The sequence below is a fragment of the Phocoena sinus genome, chromosome 4 (genome assembly GCF_008692025.1).
Source record: "Phocoena sinus isolate mPhoSin1 chromosome 4, mPhoSin1.pri, whole genome shotgun sequence".
Classification (NCBI taxonomy): Eukaryota; Metazoa; Chordata; class Mammalia; order Artiodactyla; family Phocoenidae; genus Phocoena; species Phocoena sinus.
This window is the reverse complement of record NC_045766.1, coordinates 143,290,034-143,309,682: the sequence shown is the minus strand read 5'-3', so window position 1 is coordinate 143,309,682 and position 19,649 is coordinate 143,290,034. Positions and strand designations below refer to the sequence as shown.

General features: G+C 56.4%; 1 protein-coding gene across 2 annotated transcripts; it reads right to left on the bottom strand.

Moving 5' to 3' along the window:
• Nucleotides 1-598: 598 nt before the first annotated feature.
• Nucleotides 599-5,933, bottom strand: CRYAA (crystallin alpha A). Of its 2 annotated transcripts, none has more exons than XM_032630629.1 (3): nucleotides 3,398-4,034; nucleotides 2,114-2,236; nucleotides 599-1,222 (listed from the first exon to the last, which is right to left on the bottom strand). In XM_032630629.1, exons 1-3 carry the CDS (start codon nucleotides 3,707-3,709, stop codon nucleotides 1,013-1,015), a joined length of 645 nt encoding a protein of 214 aa, XP_032486520.1. In that variant the 5' UTR covers nucleotides 3,710-4,034; the 3' UTR covers nucleotides 599-1,012. The 2 variants fall into 2 exon arrangements, with proteins under 2 accessions (XP_032486520.1, XP_032486521.1); XM_032630630.1 differs by lacking the exon at nucleotides 3,398-4,034 and adding an exon at nucleotides 4,924-5,933 and having other exon boundaries at nucleotides 1,013-1,222.
• Nucleotides 5,934-19,649: the final 13,716 nt, after the last annotated feature.

The following is a 19,649-nucleotide window of genomic DNA, read 5'->3' as shown; positions in this document are numbered from 1 at the left end:
CCAGGGTGTGGTACCTAACAGGGATGGACACTTCTGATTTCCAGGGAGCAAAACCCCAAGGGAGCTGGGACAGAAGTCCCCAGGGGGAGGCCAGTGGTCAGGAAATCCCCACCTGGCACCCCAGTTCCCACACAGGGTTAGAGAAGGGAGCCCAGATCCTCTCCCTCCCAAGTCCCCTGCCCCCTCCCCTCCTCCCTCCATCCCTCGGGGCTCTTGGAGGAGCCCCCTCCTTCCTGCACTGGGTCTGGGAACCAGGAGGCGACCCGGTCACTTAGAGGCAGCCGGGGCTGAACAGGGACAGGCGGACCAGTCTCCCCCGCCCCTTCGTCCCTCGCATCCCCATTACGGGTCCCCTCGTGCTTTCTCCATTGCTCTCCAACCACCCCCCACCCCCGCCACGAAAATAGTACGGCCAGCACACAGCAAGTTGCTTGTGTCACCTGCTCTTTATTGACTGCCACGGGCTGCCTTTTCATGGGTGACCAGATGCCCCAAGAGCGGCACTACATAGAGAAGGGTTGGAGGGGAGGGGGTCTGAGAGGTGCAGCCTGCAGAGAGCCCGGGCGCACGGGAGCCCCACCAGACGGATCTCACGGCACCTGGCTCGGCCCCGGTGAGGGCGCCTGCCACCGAGGGCTGAGACGCACCTGGCTGGCCCTGGAGACCAGAGGCCACCCAGAGATTGCTCAGCAAGGGGTGTTCTCTGACCTCCCGGCCAGCCTGGACGGCCCACAAGCCCGGGAGGATGGGGATGCCGTCTGAGAAGCTGGGATGGCGGTCACTTCCACCGACTGGCTGGTGTTGGAATCCGGGTCACGCTGGGGTCTCAGCACCTCAGGCCAAGGCCCCAAGCTCTCCAGGCTACTCTCTCAAACCCTCATGCCCTCGGAGAAAAGGAAAAGGAAATGGAAAAGGGGGAGGCAGGGGAGACAGACACCCTACTTTCTAGGGTTCCCCCGGAGGGATGGGTGGCGGGGGCCGCAGCGGGTGGCAGCCGAGGCCGAGGCCAAGCTTAGGAGGAGGGCGCGGAGCTGGGCTTCTCCTCCCGCGACACGGGGATGGCCCGCTCGCTGTGGCCGGCATCCATGCCAGACGTGACCTTGGGGCCAGAGAAGGTCAGCATGCCGTCCGCAGACAGCGAGCAGGAGAGCGCGGACTGGTCCACGTTGGAAGGCAGGCGGTAGCGGCGGTGGAACTCGCGGGAGATGTAGCCGTGGTCATCCTGGGGGGCCGGGGGAGGGCGCGGTCAGAGACGCCGCCACAGCAGATGGCGGCTGCCTCTCACAGAGGAGGGCATCCTGAACCACACGAGGGTTAGACCCACAATACCCTCACAGGGCGTGGGCTGGACCGTGTCCAGGGCTCTGGGACCGCGCTGCATCCCTGCATACAGTCTGGGCTTGCCTGGGGCCCCTGGCTCTTCACGATAATGTCACCCCAACATCGTGTGAGTGGTCCTGCCCCTGGCCCGGCCCTTGGGTCCAGCTGTCCCTGCACCTCTGGCCTCACAGACTGCTTGGGCTCAGGTCCCTGCCATCCATCTAGCTGGGTCAGAAAGCCATGCCTCGACGTTCCCTTCTCCTGACGCCCTGGACCCAGCTTAGCCCCTGGCCCGACTCCCTTCCCTCCAGGTGGAAAGACCCAGAGCCTTGGCGTAGTGTCCGGGCATCTCCAGAGGCCCAGGAGGGGAGAGCAGCAGATGCAGTAGGGTCTCTCCCCCGCCTCCAGCTTCCCCACTACTGGACAAAGCCCTGATCTCTGAGCTGTCCTGGCTGGGCCCCCGCCCCCTCGAGATAATGGGCTCCGGGCACTCAGGCTCCGATATGAGTCGGCTGTACCGTCCCCCCGAGAGAAGCTGGTGTGAAAACCTACGTGGCTTGGAGCTCGCTCCCTTGGTGCTGGTGTCTCCTGGGGTCTTTCCTAATCCCACCCCCTCACCCAGGGGATTTGGACAGAGCCCGGGATGCCGAGTAGCTCCTGAGTGGGGTTCCCCACAGGCCCCCGCCGGCCGTTCACCCACTGCCCAGGCCTGCTGCGGGCCCGGGGCGGCCTCCTGTCACCAGGACGGGGCCTCGCTCGGGGGTGCAGCCCCTCCCTGCTGGCCCAGGCTCACCTGCCGCTCGTTGTGCTTGCCGTGGATTTCCACGAAGTCCTCCTGCACCTTCACCGTCAGGTCCTCGGGAGAGAAGTGCTTCACGTCCAGGAAGATGACAAACTTGTCCCGGTCAGATCGCACCTGAAACCAAGTGTCCGTGTGGGTCTCCACGGGGCTGCAGCTCAGGGAGGGGGGCGGCCGGGGCTCAGTCCCCAGTCATCAGAACAGAACCTGCAGTCAAAGCTCTAAGCTCTCCGTCCACATGCCTGGGGGGCAGAGGGACCTGGGACTCAGGCCTCTGTGGCCACTGGGCTGACAGCCGGAGCCCCGGGGCTCTGAGACCGCCTGGTGGGTGAGGGGCCGCCTGGGTGATGGGTGTGGGCTGTGCGGCCTGTTACACATCGGTTGGTTGGCTGCTTACGTGTTGTTTGGCTGGTCGGTGGGACTGAGCACTTGGAATGAGGTCGCGGCCCTGGGGCTCTGCCCGCCTCTCCGTGAACAGCCTGGGGCTTTGTCTCTGCACACGGACGTGCATGTGACATGCCAGCAGCCTACGCAGGTTGCCCAGCTCCTCGCACAGAAACTGCTTTCGGCCGCCTCCCCTCCCACTCCCCTCGCTGGGGACGCTCCTTTGGGCTCCGTCGGCCCCAGAATGGTCGGCGTTTCACCAGCTCCGAGCAGGCCTCTGTGTTTTAGGCAGTGGTGACCCCTGGCACCTCCAGAGCACTGGACCCTGGGAGGGAAGGCCAATGGGCTGCCTTGCCTGCCCTCGGGGCCTGGCCTTGGGCGCCCGGGCGAACTCGGGCAGAGCCTACACACTGCAGCTCCGTGGCCGCAGAGGGCTTCAGGCAGGAGGCCTCCTGCCAGACCTCGCTGCTGGAGGGAAAGTGCAGCCCCAGGCCACACAGAGCTCCGTCCACCAGCGCCCGTGCCCTGGGCTGTTCCGGGGGCTCCCGGCGCATGGAGGGACGGCACCAACCACATACAGGCCATGCGCTGATGACAGGAGGAGCAGGGAGCAGGCAGCAGGCGGGCTCTTCCTCCCAGCACCCCGGGGGCACGCGAGGCTCCGCTGCGGGGTGATCTGCCTGGCCTCTGTGCGTCCAGGACGGACGAGGTGGACTGAGGCGGGAAAGTGGCCCCACGGCGGTCACCAGCCGCTCCACGAAGCAGGGCGGGAGCACGCAGCGCAGGGGTGCCGCGTGTGCCCCAGGGCCGGCCCTCACAAACCCCCGCTTCTCGCCCGGCCCCGGCCCGGCCCCCCTGCAGCCGCAGGAGGAAGCAGCACACAGCGGGTCTTACCTCGGAGATGCCGGAGTCCAGCACGCTGCGAAAGAGGGACTGGCGGTAGTAGGGGCTGATGGTGGAGGACAGGAAGGGCAGCAGGTCGTACTCGAAGAGCCCCTCGCCGAAGAACTGGTCGAAGAGCCGGCTAGGGTAGAAGGGGCCCAGGGCACGTTTGAACCAGGGGTGCTGGATGGCGATGTCCATGGTGGGCGCGGACTCTGCAGGGACCCGGGGCCGGCGGGGAGTCAGGGCAGGGGCCTCTGGGCAGCGCACTGAGGACCCGGGGCGCACACCCTCCTTATATACGGCGGGACAGAATGGAGGCATCAGGGGGATTTGTCTGGAAGGCGTGAGCTCAGGAGGGAGGCCGCCCAGTCAGCAGAAACGTGGGCTGGGCTGAGCGTGCACGTCCCCCAGCCCCGGGCTGCAGCGCTGACCAGCCCAGAGCTCTGGGCGCCAGGGGAACAGCGTCCCCAGGGAGCTTCTCTGTGCGTGGCTCTGTGCCCCCCAACACACAGCCGGTGCTGCAGCAAAGGCTCGCATCTCCCCTTTCCTGGGCGGGGGTGCTGTGTGCCAGGTAGCATGCCCGTGTCTGCATATGTGGTGCCCTGTGACCTCACGGCCACCTTACGAGAGGGAGCTCGTACCCCTGGTTCACAGACGAAGAGGGTGAGGCACAGAGGCTAGACAAGTGGTCCCCAAATCCCACCGCTACGAGGCAAGGCTGCATTGTGTTTCAAAACAGAATTACCTCTATTACTTCTTCCTGATTACAAACATTATACATACTTGTAAAAACTCTCAACAGAAAATGAAGAGAAGAAACTAGAAAGCGCCCGTAATTCCAGCACCGGGGGGCCCTGCTGTGGCGTCTGTGTGCATCCCGAGGGGAGGCAGCTTTGCTTTTACAAACATGGAAACCCTGCATCCCGGGGTCTCCTCTGGATGCCATCCCTGAGAAGCTCGAGGCCTGGAAACAGATGGAGCCAGGGTCCTTAGAGCAGGTGCCCTGTCCCTGTTACTGGCCTGGTAACCGGTTTGCTCCCGTCTCTGTGGCGCATCCAGCTATGGCCCAGGATGCGTTCCGGGAGGCCCGGCCACAGCTGGGGCACTCCTGGCTTTAAGGCTTTCATACTTTTCAGTGGCTTGGCCTCCGGGAGCCTTACACTAACTCACCAGCCCCTCCACACCCGCAGTACAGAAGTGTGCCGGACCCACGCCCTACCCGAGCCAGCTTTTTCATGCACAGTCCAGACGGTGAGATGCTTCTAATTCACGCTGCGTCTCCCCAGGTCCTCATGCAGCTTCTGACCGGCGTCCACCTCCTGTTTGTGGGGTCAGTGCATCTTCAAAGCACTCAGGACCTTTGCAAATTTACCTCCAAGCCCTGGGCTTAGCGGGTCAGGAAAGAGTTCTCACCCTGTACCTAAGTAGGATTTTGTCTCACACACCTAAGAAGCCACTGGTGTCAAAAGTGGGAATTTCGGCGCCTCCCTCACACAGCCCCTCCCTGACTAGCGGTGCACGGTATCAAAGCCCACCTCCCTGCCTTTCTGAGCACCTGTGATGTGCATCCAGCCAACGGTAAAGGGCCCAGAAAAAAACTGGAAATGCCAACCTTTGCCCTGCAAGTCTACAATTTCGGCAGGTAATTCCCTAGGGTGTCAGAGCAACAAGAGCCGAACTAGGGGGCAGATAGTCAATACTCCGAGGGACGGAGGGCACTCACTCTCCCTGCCCCAGGCCTGCCTGAGCCCACACTGATGGTGACCGCATGGTTCCTTGCAGCCACCCTAAATGGCATGTACGTGCCAAATCTCCCCCACTTCATAGAGAGGGCAAGTGGGGTATAGAAAGGTTAAACAGGTCACTTAGCATGGAGGAAGCGGAGGGGGCTATGGCGCACGCTGCCCACCCAGGCTGGGAGTCAACCGGGGAATGGGCAGGGCTGCCTGCCCTGGGCGTGGGACAGGGGGAGGAAGGGGCACAGGCATCCAGCTGGCTGCTGAGGAGAGGGTCCAGCTGGGCCAGGCACATGGTCAGTGCGGGCCAGGGCCACACTGAAGCTGAAGACAGAAAGCAGTCAGCAGTAAGGGTCCTGTCTTTAGGTACAATTTGATATTTTGTTCTCATGGACTTTTTGCACTCATTTTGATTTGTTTAAACATCACATTAAGATGTGATGTATCCTGATGACTGCGTTTGGTCCCTCTGACACTTGGTACTTTCTCACCCTGCACCTGGCTGTCCATCTGGTCCTTCAGACACACTGGGTCTGCAGGCAGGGGCGGGGTACAACCTCGGCCCACGGGATGCACGGCCCAGGGTAGCTGAGGGTCCGCCAAGGTCCTTCAGGCACGTAGGGATGCCCAGGCACTCACCCATGCCCCCGACCCGTGGGCTGCAGCCAGCGGGAGCCCAGAGCTGGCCTTCAGAGTGAGCCAGCACCAAGGTGGCAAACCCAACCATGCAGGCCCCGGACAGGGGGCCCAGAATGGCCGCAGAGCCCTTGGGGACCTTTCCAACCCAAGATGACGGTGCTGTATCAGTTTCCTGCAGCTGCTGTAACAAAAGGCCACAAACTTGGTGGCTGAAAGCAACACAAATGTATTACCTTGTAGTTTGGAGGTCAGAAGTCCCAATGGGTCTCACTGGGCTCAAATCAAGGTGTCGGCAGGGCTGGTCCCTCCAGCAGGCTCCAGGGGAGACTCCATTTCTTGCTTTTTCCAGCTTCCAGAGGCTGCCCATCCCTTGACCCATGTTCCTTTCCTCTGTCTTCCAAGGCAGCCGTCACATCACATCCCTCTGGCTGCCCCCCTCTGCCTCCCTCCAGTAAGGACCCTGTGATTACTGAGCCCACCCGGGGAATCCGGGATCACTCCCCCAGCCTTACAGTCTGCTCTTTAAGGAACCTTATTCCCCCCCTTGCCATGTAAGGTGACACATTCACTGGTTCTAGAGTCAGGGTGGGGAGGCCATTAACCACCGGCTGCAGGGAGGGAGGCACTGTGATGACAGGTGCCCTCCCTCGGGGCAGTTGGAGGGAGCCTCCGCTCGGGAAATGCCCACCAGTAACGGCCAATACGAACTCACATCACTCAGAGCCACCACCTCGTTCAGGTCAACTTACATCTCCGTCAGGTGTCTGAGCCCTTCCAACTTCCTCTCCGGTTTGCTGACCTCGCCTATCGGCCAAACCTGTGGCTCACACGCGCCATGGCAGGCGGTCCAGAGCTCGTGGCCACAGGGATGAGAGGTGATGCGGGATGGAGTGATGGGCGACCGGCTGTTTCCAGCTCACCTGTGTGAACTCACCCTGCCTCACACCTGACCCCACACAGCCCAGACCCTCCCACCCTGGATTCTTGGGAAACAAGACCCTTTTCCTCCGGGCCTGGGTTCCTCCTTGAATTCACGGCCATGTGCTAAGGGGTGCGCTGTCTGCACCTGCAGAGATTTAAAACAATAACAACCACCCAGAAGTCCGTTCTAATCACGCAGGTGTAAAATACGCCTCCTCTTCTGTTAGTCTGAGGTCTGAGTAATCTGTACATAATAATACGGTCCATTGTCCTTACTGGAGGGAGTGATGTCCTATAAAGTTGCCGTGAACCGTGAACTGGTAACTACTGAGCCAGTTCTCCCAGGGAAACACAGGGTCAGGTCCTACCAGCCTCTGGTCACAACATTTTCATCAGTCACTACGTGGGCAAGAGAATCTTCATCGATCGCTACGTGGGCAACATCTTCACCGATCAATACGTGAGCTTCTTTGGTGTGTGTTTCTGTACAAACACAGCTAATTTCACACGTGTGGTTGATTCATTGACACTGAACACACGCCAGCAGCCCCATAACTCACTCCCGTAGCGAAGCTCACCTGACACATGTTTTCTCCGGGGAGGCAACATCCCAGCCCTCCTGCACTTGGGACACTAGACAGACTTTCCCACTGTGCTTGGGACCATGTAAACAGTGAAGCCACAAACAGCAGAAAAATTGGGAAACGGGATACTAAACAGACCCTGGAAAGGAGCTGAAACAAGCAGGCGGAGCCGCCCCGTCACCCTCGGCTGGGGACGTGCACGTCCGGCCACTCAGATATTTCACTTCTGCCGCTCTGCTCAGTGAATGACTGTGAAAACGGCCGTGAGCATGGATTTGAGGTCAGATGTCACAGAGCAGATACTATCGACTGAACTGTGTCCCCCCCAGATTCTTATGTTGAGGTCCCAACCCCCAGTACTCAGAATGTGAACTTACTCGCAGAGGGGTCTTTCAAAGAGGTGATCAAGCTAAAATCAGGTTGCTAGGGTGGGTCCTAGTCGAATCTGATGGTGTCCTTATGAAAAGAAGACATGAGGACACAGACACACACAGGGGAAGACCTTATACAGGAGGGGGGTGGTGTCCTTATAAGGGGGGAGGAGACACCAGGGGTCCCCAAACACATGAAACACCGTGTGAGGACACAGGAGAAGACGGCGTCTACACGCCAATGGGGAGAGGCCTCAGGGGTTCCAGCCCTGCCCACACCCGGATCATGGCTTCCAGAGTGCAGACTGAAAAATAATTTCTGTTGTTTAAGCCACTCATGCGTGGTTCTGTGGTGTGGCGGCCCGGGCACCTAACACGGGAGACATCCTCAAACGCGGGATCCGCAAATACAAGGAGAGCCTGCGTGTGTGTAATGTTCACATAAGCAGAGTTTTCTTTCTTCTCCTCTAAACACGCGCGAAGTGGAGCTCCCCCGGAGAACTCACGCGACACGGCCAGCCCGAGGCTGGACCGCCCTGCTCCGTGCCGTTGCTCTGGAGCCCGTTTCCAAGGTCGGAACTCATCAGGCTCCCGGGGCGCTTCTCACCTCCAGCCTCTGACTTCTGTGCTTAAACACGGGGCTTCAGGTTGGCAGATGACAGCCCACGTGAAGACTCAGCCCCGGAGTTATCCCAGCTCTGTCACGCTGTGTGACTTCTCGGCACTTTTATCGCGTGTTTAAAATATGAAACTCTGCGCTTCCCTGGTGGCGCAGTGGTTGAGAGTCCGCCTGCCGATGCAGGGGACGCGGGTTCATTCGCCGGTCCGGGAAGATCCCACATGTCGCGGAGCGGCATGGCCGCTGAGCCTGCGCGTCCAGAGCCTGTGCTCTGCAACAGGAGAGGCCACAACAGTGAGAGGCCAGTGTACCGCAAAAAAAAAAAAAAAAGTATATATATACATATAACTGAAACAGAGCACAGGCTGTGAGGTGTGATATTTCAGCGCAAACGATAGTTCTCAATGGAATATTTCACTGATTTTGAGGGATATCTTTAAAATTGAAATATATTATATTTTATCATTAATTGCTTGTTTTAAAGAACAAATCAGGAAACTCATGATTATTCCGTGATTACACTGGAAATAACTGTCTCGCGTGGAGGAGGAGGGTCCCAGAGTGACCTGCTCTGGGTGTCACATGCACCAGGCACACCAGTGGTCTTGAGCTCTCTGCTGGCATCCCAGGAGCATCTTGCAGATCTGCAACAGTGACGTGGGCCCCGCAGCTGTTCAGGGCAGACCTGAAGCCCACCGTACATGCCCCGCTGCCTGCAGCTCTCAAAAAGGTCTTGGGTGGGCACACACATGGAGCCCTTCGGCCAGGACCTCAGCTCTGCCTCTGTGAGCCCCAGGCTGCAACCCGCTTGGTCACCAGCAACCTTGGGACCCCCCCGGGCGGAGAGGATGCAAGCGGAGTTCACACCAGCATGTCACAAGAGTGAGGTGCCACCCTTCCCTTGCCTCTCGGTGGGAGGGCCACCTGGTAAACCAACCTGGGGCAGCGGCTCCGGTGCCACAGCCCTTAATGGTCAGATTTGAGCTCTGAGGACCACACAGCCCCATGGATGTCCCTGGGTGCCCGAGACCCCTCTGCACTGTCCTTTCTATCATTCCCATACACAAAAGCAGACTGTTGACGAGGAGATGCTCTCTCGAGAAGGTCTTTGTGTGTACTAAGTTTTTAGAAGAGGATCGATGAACCCTGTGATGTTCATTCTATTTCAAATAACATTGCTATTATAAAAGTGATCCATTGTCATTCAGAATTTGGATAAATCCAATAAACCTAAAAGTGGGGGGAATAGCCATAAGCCTACCAAACCCTGAGTATTTATTACAGGCTGTCTCAGAGGAGGTGGCGAGTCTTCCCCATTTTGGTTGTTGGGCTATTTATGAGGGTCTTGGGAGCCGACCAAACAGTTGTGCCCGAGGGAAGCTGGAGCCACGAAATCCCGACAACGTGCTCCTGAGACGTGGAGGGACCAGCGACTGAGGGTGCCCCATGGGGAGGGGTTCTAGGGGCCTGACCACCCATCCTCTCTGTGACAAAGACGCCCCCCTCATGTCTGTGCAGGGACCCCCACTGCCCTCACGCTGAGCCCTGAGCTACAGCCCCCTGGCGGCACCCTGCCTTGTGCAAATCCCTAGTGACCAGGACAGCTGTGCTCCGATGCTCCCATCCGTCCAGCCTGTCCTGGAGACGCCAACAGACGGCTTCCCACCCGGCCCCGCCATGGCATCTGGAAGGCCACAGAGCTGACCCCAAGGCCACCTGCAGCGCAGGCGAGGGAGCAGAGGGAGTGCACAGGTGTGTGTCTGACCTGGGCCAGGTCTGTGCAGGGACGACCCCGGAGCTCCTGCCTGGAGAGACTGGACTAGGCCCACAGGGGCCGTGGCGGGGGGCGGGGGCCGGACCCTCAGCTCCCGAGCGCATGGCTCTGTGTGTGTGTATAGAAGGGGTGCACTGTGTGCCTGTATGTACATGTATGTCTGTGTGTGTGTGTGTCTGTATGGGGGATGCATGTGTGGTATGTCTGTGTATCTATGTGTGCGTTTGTGTGTACGTCTGTGTGTGTGTGTGTCTGTAAGGGGAGGGATGCACATGTGGTGTGTGTGTGTGTGTGTGTGTGTGTGTGTGTCTGTATGGGGCGTACGTGTGTGTGTCTTTGTGTCCATGTGTGCTTGTGTGTGTATGTCTGTGTGTGTCTATATATCGGGGTGCACATGTGGTGTGTGTGTGTGTCTATGTGGGGGGTGCGTGTATGTGACTATATGTGTATTATGTCTGTGTGTGTGTGTGTCTGTAAGGGGGGGATGCACATGTGGTGTGTGTGTGTGTGTGTGTCTTTGTGTCCGTGTGTGCTTGTGTGTATGTCTGTGTGTGTGTCTATATATCGGGGTGCACATGTGGTATGTGTGTGTGTGTGTATGTGTGTCTATATGGGGGGTGCGTGTATGTGACTGTATGCGTATTATGTCTGTGTGTGTGTGTGTCTGTAAAGGGGGGATGCACATGTGGGGTGTGTGTGTGTCTGTATGGGGGGTACGCATGTGTGTCTGTGTGTCCGTGTGTGCTTGTGTGTATGTCTGTGTGTGTATCTACATATCGGGGTGCACATGTGGTGTGTGCTTGGGGGAGCGAGAGCCCCAGTCCCTGAGACCATCTTTCTCTAACATCTAAATGGATCAGGACCTGTCGGGAGTTTGGTACAGGACGCTGGCAAAGTCCTGCGCCGGCAGGAAGTGAGGCTGGAGGGTGAGCCCCGGAGACGCGCCGGCCCCTCCCGCATTGTCTCCGTGGCGGGTCAAGCCTGATCTCAGCAGTTTTGCACCCCGCTGCACACCAGCTGAACGCCAGCCCTTCTCACACAAAGGCTGGTATTTGCTTCATCTACAGGATTCCCGGACGTCAGCAGTCTGCAGGCGCAGTCACAAAGCCCCGGTACCCCAATTTTCCACTCCAGGGCCCAGCGGGGCTCACCCACAAATCTGCCCAACTCAGGCCAACAGGCATTCTTGTGGGTCAGCGGGCTGAGCCCTCGCTCGCCCCTGACCCTCCGTGAGGCCGGCAGGCTGGACAGACAGTCCCCTGCCCACACCCACTGCGGCCCCAGGGAGGGACGGGAGGGCCGGCCATCCTCCTCCAGCCCCTTCCAGGACACCGGCATCGGCAGACCCTGCAGAGGCCCCCCAGACACTGCCTGAAGGGGAAACGAGCAAAGCTGGGGCCTTGAGACAGTTCTGTTTCAAACACACCAGGTCGTGTTTGGCCCGGTGGGTCACCCACTTCTGCCCACGACACTTGGCATTTTCAATAATTTTTGTCATGAGAGTAAAATACTATTTCAGTGAGTTTATTCTTGTTACAAAATTTTTCATACATCTAAAAAGTAGAAAAAATGGTACAATGAAGCCCCATATACTCATCAGGCAGATTCAACAATTGCGAGGATTTGGGCCCCATTTGCTTCATCTTCTTTTTCTTTCCTAGAGTATTTTATTTTATTTCTTTAATTTTTATTTTATATTGGAGTATAGTTGATTTACAATGTTGTATTAGTTTCAGGTGTACAGCAAAGTGACTTAGTTATGCATATACATGTATCTATTATTTTTCAGATTCTTTTCCCATATAGGTTATTACAAAATATCGAGTAGAGTTCCCTGTGCTGTAAAGCAGGTCCCTGTTGATTATTTTATATATATATTAGTGTGTGTATGTTAATCCCAAACTCCTAATTTAAAGCAAAGCCCAGACTTCCTGTCATTTCACCCCTACATACTTCAGTAACTTCTCTTAAAAGATGAACATTTCCTTGTATCAGCACAAATTCCATTTCATGTTTGATAGTCATGATTTCTTGGTATCATCTAACACCTGGGCCCTAATCAAACGTCCTGATCGTCTCAGACATGCTATTTTATAATTGATTTCTTTAAGTCAAGACCCAAACCTAATCCACTCCCTTCTTTGGTTGTTGGGGAGGTATCTTTTTTCCAAAGCTTCTTCTGCATTATGGAGAAGGTCTCATGTGTTTTCCTCATTTGATCTGTTAAATGGTGAACCATATGGATTCACTGTCTACTGTTAACCAATCTTCCAAGGCTGAAATCAACCCAGTTGAATTGTCTTAACCCAGGCTTCCCAGAAAACCAAGCAGGGGCAAAGCGTGGGTATTAATACTTCACTGGGAGGTGCAATCCCAGGGAAGCAAAAGTGGGGAAAAGGAAAGTGGGGAATGAAGGGATGCAAAGAGGGTGTGATATGGTACATGATATAGAATAGAATAGAATAGATTAGAATAGGATAGGATAGAACAGAATAGAAAGAATAGAATAGAATAGAGTATATGGTGGTACTCTCTGGGGCTGGCAGCAGCCCTCACAGGGGCACAGCTGGTAGAACCTCAGAACAAAAATTAACTGCCGGTTGCTTCCCATGTCATCGCTCTCATGGGCCAAATCTGCTCCAGAGGGCACTAACTCCCTGAATTTCTGACCTACCTTCCCTGGGCCCCTCTGGGCAGCCTCTGGAGAGCCCAGCCCCTGATCAGGGAAGTCGGCCTCAGGGCCAGAGCTCCCGCAGCCCCACTGTGTGGAGATGGGGGCCCAGGCCCAGCCTTGCCCCCTGGGCTCTTAGGAGACGGCCAGTGGGTTTATAAGTTTGCTTAGTATGTTTACGACTTTGCATCTATGCTCCGAATGCAACTGGCCCATAATCTTTCTCTTACTCTCCTTACCTGGTTTTGATAAAAAGGTTATGATTCATAATAAAATGGGGGACACGGTCATGTTTTCTATTTTTCTTTTCTCTGGAAGAGTTTCCTTAAACGTTGTCAAACTCACCTGTAAACACCCGGGCCTGATGTTTTCTATTCTGGGGACGTGATTTCTACCTATTCAATTTTTGTAATGGTTACAGCGGACTTCCGATTTTCTATCTTTTTTTTCCTGAGTCAGTTATGGTAACTCGTGGTTTCCCTTCTCTTTACACACAGTTTTGTGTAGGTGTCCAGAGTCACCGGCATTAGGAGCTCCTGCTGGGCACGGGCTGCACCTCCTCTGGGCCCCATGAGCACACTGGGGGGCCCGTGCCCCTTTTCATTCCTCCTGCTGTGTACTTAGGTCCACTTGCTTTTTTCCCTTGTTCATCTGGAGAGGTCTGTCAATTTTATTTGATTTTTCAGGAACCCGTTTCTGGCTTTGTGGTTTTCTGTTGCATCCGTTCCTGCACCTATTATTATATTCTTCCTTCTGTGTTTTCCGGATTTACGCTGCTATTAATTTCCTTAACGTTACGCGGTTACTTAGGTATTTGGTTCTTCCCTTTTCTTCGTCTCTCGTGTGGGATATCAGCGTCCCCATCCCCTCAGCTGCATCTCGCAGGAGTCGGCGGGAGAGTCAGGCCGCATGTGGCGGCAGCCTCGCAACCCGGGAGCCCAGCACACCGCCCAGCTCATGACACTTCAAACGACGCACGAAGCAGGCCAACCAGAGGAGCCTCCGTGAGACCCCTGGGCCTGACTGGATGCCCACTTACATGTTTACCTTGACTCCACGCTGACCCCAAAATGCTCGGAGGCAGGTAATGAGGACTCAAGTCCTGGCATCCGCTCTGTTCAGAGGAACTAGCAATTCTGGGGGAAATGCTGAGATGAAGGGAGAGGCCTTAGGAAAAGCCCCCGTGACAGTGAACTTAGCCACCCTTCCATCGGGGTAAGTTTCCTATTTGAAGAGCGTGTGTGCACGTGTGAATAGCAAACGTTTCCCCACGTTGTCCCCACGCCTGGGCTGGACTCAGTGCTAGCATGAATGACGCTGCAGTCCCCATCCACGGGGGGGGCCAAGGCACGTGGCTACCAGGAGGCCCTTGGGACCCACAAGCGGGCTGTGTGTCTCGTGGTCCCAGCGTAAAACGCTCTGCTTCTCTGGATCAGTTATGCCTCTCTTACGCCAGTCATCACAATCGGATAGCCAGAGCTCACGCCGCCCAAACCTTCACTTGACCTGCCCAGACTTTTCAGTGGACAATCTTATCGTTCCCTCCACCTGGATGGGAGCGATCGGGCGGCCGGCAAGAAGCGACGTGAGCGGCTATCGGCCTGGCCGCGGCCGAGGGGCTGCACGCGGCTGTGGACACACGTGGGTGCTGGCGCTCAGGGATGAGAGGAAGCGGGCACAGGGACTGGGCAGCAGAGTCCCAGGGTCAGCATCCGGGGAGGGAGGACAAGGCGGGGCGGTCAGCCTCTCTTTCCTGAGCCACAGACACAACTTCCCTAACCAGAGACTCTACCCTGCTGACTTCACACGGCAACCAGACGCAAAACGGGAGAGGAGTGTCTGCAGCTCTGTGTCTGCTTAGAAGAAGGAGGTGGTCAGCCGCACACAGCATCTCCCAGCCTGGACGCTGCACCCGGAGAGCGGCCCTGACCCCTCCGTCTCTGTTGACACTGTCACGGAGTAGCAGTGACACAGGAGGGGGTCTCTGCCTGGCCCCCCAAGAGCAGACCCTGAGGGAAGGTACAGGTGCTGGTCCCTTAGCCAGGGGTGTCGGGGTGGGGGTGGGGACCCAGGAAGCAGAAGTGAGGCAGAGCAGTGAGACAGGAAAGGAGGGAAGCCAGTAAAGTGTCCCCTGACGAGAGGGTCGCTAAGGTGGGGGGCTGGGGCTCAGGCCCCAGGGAATCATGTAGGATACACATCAGGATCTCCCCCCTACTGTGGGACAGAGCTGGGGCGTTTATCCTGACACAGCCCCTCCTGGCTGACGGTTGCTCCTGAGGACGTCGACTCTGGGAGTTTCAAATGGGCTGAGCGGATGCGGGGGCTCTGAGAACAGAGAGGCAGGGGGACCATGCCCCCCCCAAAATGGTCCCTTAGCTGCAGTGGGTTCACAGGCTGCCCGGGGCTCTGGGCAGGGCAGCAACAGGATCTACCAATGGTGTGTACAGTCAAGGAGTTTAAGACCATGAAAGAGACCAAACCAGGTGTGTGAGTCAGGGCTTTCCAGGGAAACAGAACCAATAGGATGGATGGATGATGGATGGATGGATGGATGGGTGGATGATGGATGGATGGATGGATGATGGATGGATGGATGGATGATGGGTCGATGGATAGATGGATGGATTAGGAAACTAATACACCTCCCATACCTGACTTTTCAACAAAACTTGTCACTTCTCCCTGCAAAGATTATCCAGAATTCACCTACTCCTCACCAGCCCCCAGCCCCCCATCTGAGACGCTACCACCTCTTGCCTCTGCATTTTTGCAGTTACATCCTCACCGGGCTCCCCATTTCTGTGTTTGTCCCCCCCAGAAGCTATTCACCCAGCAGCCAGGGTGATCCCTTAAAGTCACATAGGCCACTCCTGTGTTCCAAACCTTGCTGACTTCCCATCTCACCCGAGCAAAAGCCCAAGTCTTTACCATGACCTGCGATGCCTTTCAGGTCTGGCCTCACCCTCCCCTCATTCCTGAGGCTCCAGCCACGCTGGCCCCTGGTTGCTCAGATGTGCTGCTGCCTCAGGGCCTTTGCACCTCCTGCTCCCTCTGCACAGAGAGCACTTCCTTCAGTTTCTGCATGGCTGGTTTACACACTTCCTGGAGGTCTTTACCCAAAAGCCACCTTGTCAGGGACAGCTTCCACTGTGACGTTGTCATGGTCCACCGCAGGCAGAGCTCACTTCCCCACTCCTCCGACTTGCTTCTTGGCATTGTGACACTCTCTGGGTAATGAAGTGTGAGTAGACATAACTTTGGCCACATCCAACTGGAGGCTTTCGATGTGTTTGTGTGGTTTGGCCCCGCACCGTGAGAAGAGGATGTCCAGTGGCCACTGCTCCCTCAGCCCGAGCCCCAGCAGAGAAACACCTGGAGCAGACCTAAACCCAACCTGAGACCTGAAGCAGAACCCAGCCAAACCACAGGCGCACGAGCAAGAAATAAATGTCTGTGGTTGTAAGTTTGGGGTGTTTGTTACGCCACATCACCACAGCAGTAGCTGACGGATACACAAGGGCTTCCCCCTCCCAGTTCAATTGTTTCTCAACACGCATTATTCTCTAATGTGCATTATTGTACCTTATTTATCTTCATTGTCTGCCTTCCCGACTAGAAGGTAAGCTCCATGAGAACAGGAATTTTCACCTGTTTCCTTCACCACTGGATCCCCAGCACTCGACAGGAGGCACTGGGCAAATATCACTGAATGAGTGAATGAATATGACGGGTCTGACACTAGAGCTGAGTCCTGGGTGCACGGGGAGCATATAAGGGGACCTGTAACCCAGCCCTGGAGATCAGGGCAGTCCTCACAGAGGAAGCAACAGAAACCCTAGGTGGCCAGGTTGACCTACCAGATGAAGAGTTCCTGGAGATTACTCCTGTCCCCAAAGTGAATAAAACCACTGGGAATAGGTAGGGGAGGGTGACATTAACAAGGAGAGAGGGAAAACGTAAGATTCCGTGTGCATTATCAAAGGGCACTCATCGGGCCATCCGTGCAGCCAGGAGCAGCTCTCTCCCATGTCTACTTCTACGTGAACACTGTGAAGTCAGAAGGTGACTACACTTTAATGAAGCACCTACTATGTGCCACACCGATTGAACACAACTATGAAAAGGACAGTCCCTGCCCTCAGAGAGTTTAGAGTCCCGTGGGAGAGACAGACATGCAGACAGCCTATCAGTCATGGAGAAACAGAAGCAGCGGGACAGAGAGGTGGGTGGCAAGTCCAAAGTCTGCAGGGCAGGCTGGTCAGCTAGAAACCCGGCAGGAGCCGATGCTGCAGGCTTGAGGCAGAAAGTTTTCTTCCCCAGAAAGACCTCCATTTTGCTCCTGAGGCCTCTCAGCTGATCGAATGAGGCCCATCCAGATTCTCTGGAATAATCTCCTTTACTCAAAGTCCACTGAGGGTAGCTGCTACCCACGTCTACAGAATACCTTCCCAGCACCACCTGGGTTACCGATGACTGAACCTCTGGCATCTACAGTTCTGGCCAAGCTGACGCACAAAACTGTCACATGCTAGTGACAGTCACACTACAAGGTGAATGTACTTAATGCCACAGACCTATACACTTAAAAAAATATTTTTAATCACGAAACTTTTTTTATTTTTTATCTTTAAATTTTTTTTAATTATTTTTAAACGACTAAATATTATTATATATTTCATTAAAAAAAAAAAAAAACCTGACCATCACAGGCTGTGATCAGGGTGAATGCTGACGCCTGGAGACCACCCAGGAGGTGTGACAAACTTCACCGGGAGCCCCAGAAGACACCCCCGAGCCCTGCCAGTGATGGTTACGGCCAAAGGAAGTTCCGATCAGCAAACTGTACTCGGCAGCGGCTGAGCCTCGGCCCTGCGTGCACAGTGTGACCTGCACAGCATCCCTCCTGCTCGGACCCCAGCGTGTCCCTGCCTCTCCCTCACCAGCAGAGCAGCGGGTGCCACTTGGCTGCAGAAGCTGAAAGAATCGTACCGAGGCCACGGCTGTCTCTCCTTCCCGGTTGTTTTTGCTTAGCCGTTGTGGTCGGCAGAATAACGCCTCCTCCAAGATATTGGGTCTTAATCCCCAGAACCTGTAACTGTGCTGTCTTGTCTGGCAAAGCAGGTGTGATCACATTAAGTGGCTTGAGCTGGGGAGGTTACCCTGGGTGATCCGGGTGGGCCCAGTGTCATCACAGGGGAAGGGGGAGGAGGTGTGACGAGGGAAACAGGTAGGAGTGAGGCCGGGGCCATGAGATAAGGGATGCGGGTGGCCCTCAGGCGTGGGAGAATATGAGGACTCTCCCCGAGAGGCTTGGAAGGAAGGCAGCCCTGTAAACACCTTGATTTCAGCCCAGCGACACCCGTGTGGGCCACCTCACCGCTCCCGTAAGACACCACAGTCGTGCTGTTTTAAGCCACTAAGTTCATGGTCATTTGCCACAGCCGCCATGGGACCCAGGTGTCCCTGCACATGAGACACACTCCGGCTCCGTCTGCGAAGACTTGCAAAACATAGCAACCACGTTCAAGGCGTAGATCCTGATTCCCATCAACTCGCTGTAAAAAGACAGTTGTGAGGCGACTGGGAGATTTGGACACAGGCTAGCACGTGTCATTGAGAAGTTATTGCTGATTTGGTCCAGTCTGTCGATGGTATCACGGCTCTGCACGTGGGGGAATGTTCTACAGCAGGGAGGCAGCGGGATGGCATGATGTCTGGACTTAGTTTGAAATACTTGAGGGGCGGGCGGAGTAAGAAAATGGGGTAGATGAAGGGAATATAGGCATTGTGATGACTATGGAATTGCGTGATGTCCCAGGGGCTTTTCCAAACCCTTCTGAGAGCCTACAAATGTGTCTCAGCGAAACGGCCGCCTGAGATTTCCACAGTTACCCCTTCTATATCCCCAAGTGTAGCGGCTGTGGCTCTTTGGAGCCAGTGACTGTCTACACCGACAGCTCACTCATGCCTGACACCTGACAGTTCGCGAGCCCCTGTATGGAGTTGAATCACGTCCCCGCAAAGGCTGTGTTCACATCCCAACCTCCAGAGTCTGTGAATGGGCCCTTATTTGGAAATAGGGTCTTTGCAATGTGGTCAAGTTAAGATGAGGTCAGACTGGGCTCGAGTGGACCCTAAATCCAATGACCGGCGTCCCAGTAAAAAAAGAGAAATCGCACGCAGAGACACACACAGAGGGAAGAAGCCATGTGAGGACAGGGACAGAGATTGGGGTGAGGATGCTGCCACAAGCCAGGGGATTCCGGGGTTTGCTGCCACCACCAGAAGCTGGAAGAGGCACAGAGGGTGTTCCCCTGGAGTCTTTAGAGGCACCAGCCCTGCCCACACCTTGAATTCGGACTTCGGCCTCTAGACTGGGAGAGTGAACGTCTTGTTTTAAGCCGCCCCGTCTGTGGTACTTTGTTACGGCGGCCCCAGGACCCTCACACACGCACCTTTCACTTTCCCCTGCAGGGTGTCATTGACCCCGTCCTCCCCGAGGCCCTAAGAGCTGGGTCCAGCACGGTGAGGGGAGAGCTCTGCCAGGATGGCCAAGTCCCCACCCCGGGGGCTCCCGCTCACAGCTGGCTGGCCTGGGCAGGCTCCGTCTCTGTTTCTGGGTCTCTGTTTCCTCTCCATAAAGCAGGGGGCTGGACCACCGCCGGGAGGTCCCTTCCATTCCAGCGACCCCGGTTCTGAGCGGGTCCCGCACCTCTGTGTGTTCCGAACGCAGTACCCCTCCCCCGCCCTCCCCAGCGACACCTGCAGGGAGGCACAGGTTAGACGGAGAGCACGGCCCCAGGGCTGCCCCAGCACCTTGGGTGGCTTCCGGATGGGGCGAGGTGGGAGCCACAGGCAGAGTGGCATGGTGGGTGGGGTGGGTTGGCTGCGTCCCCCTGGGGCGGGGCTGCTGTGCAGTACGGGGTGCACGGCACGGCAGTCGGGC

Bases quoted from the DNA above. Each gene is read 5' to 3' on its own strand.
- CRYAA (XM_032630629.1), bottom strand. From the start codon at position 3,709: ATGCCTCCATTCTGTCCCGCCGTATATAAGGAGGGTGTGCGCCCCGGG. The intron at 2,237-3,397 runs GTAAGACCCGCT...ACTTGGTTTCAG, and splicing joins TGGACTCCGGCATCTCCGAG to GTGCGATCTGACCGGGACAA. The intron at 1,223-2,113 runs GTGAGCCTGGGC...CCGGCCCCCCAG, and splicing joins GCAAGCACAACGAGCGGCAG to GATGACCACGGCTACATCTC.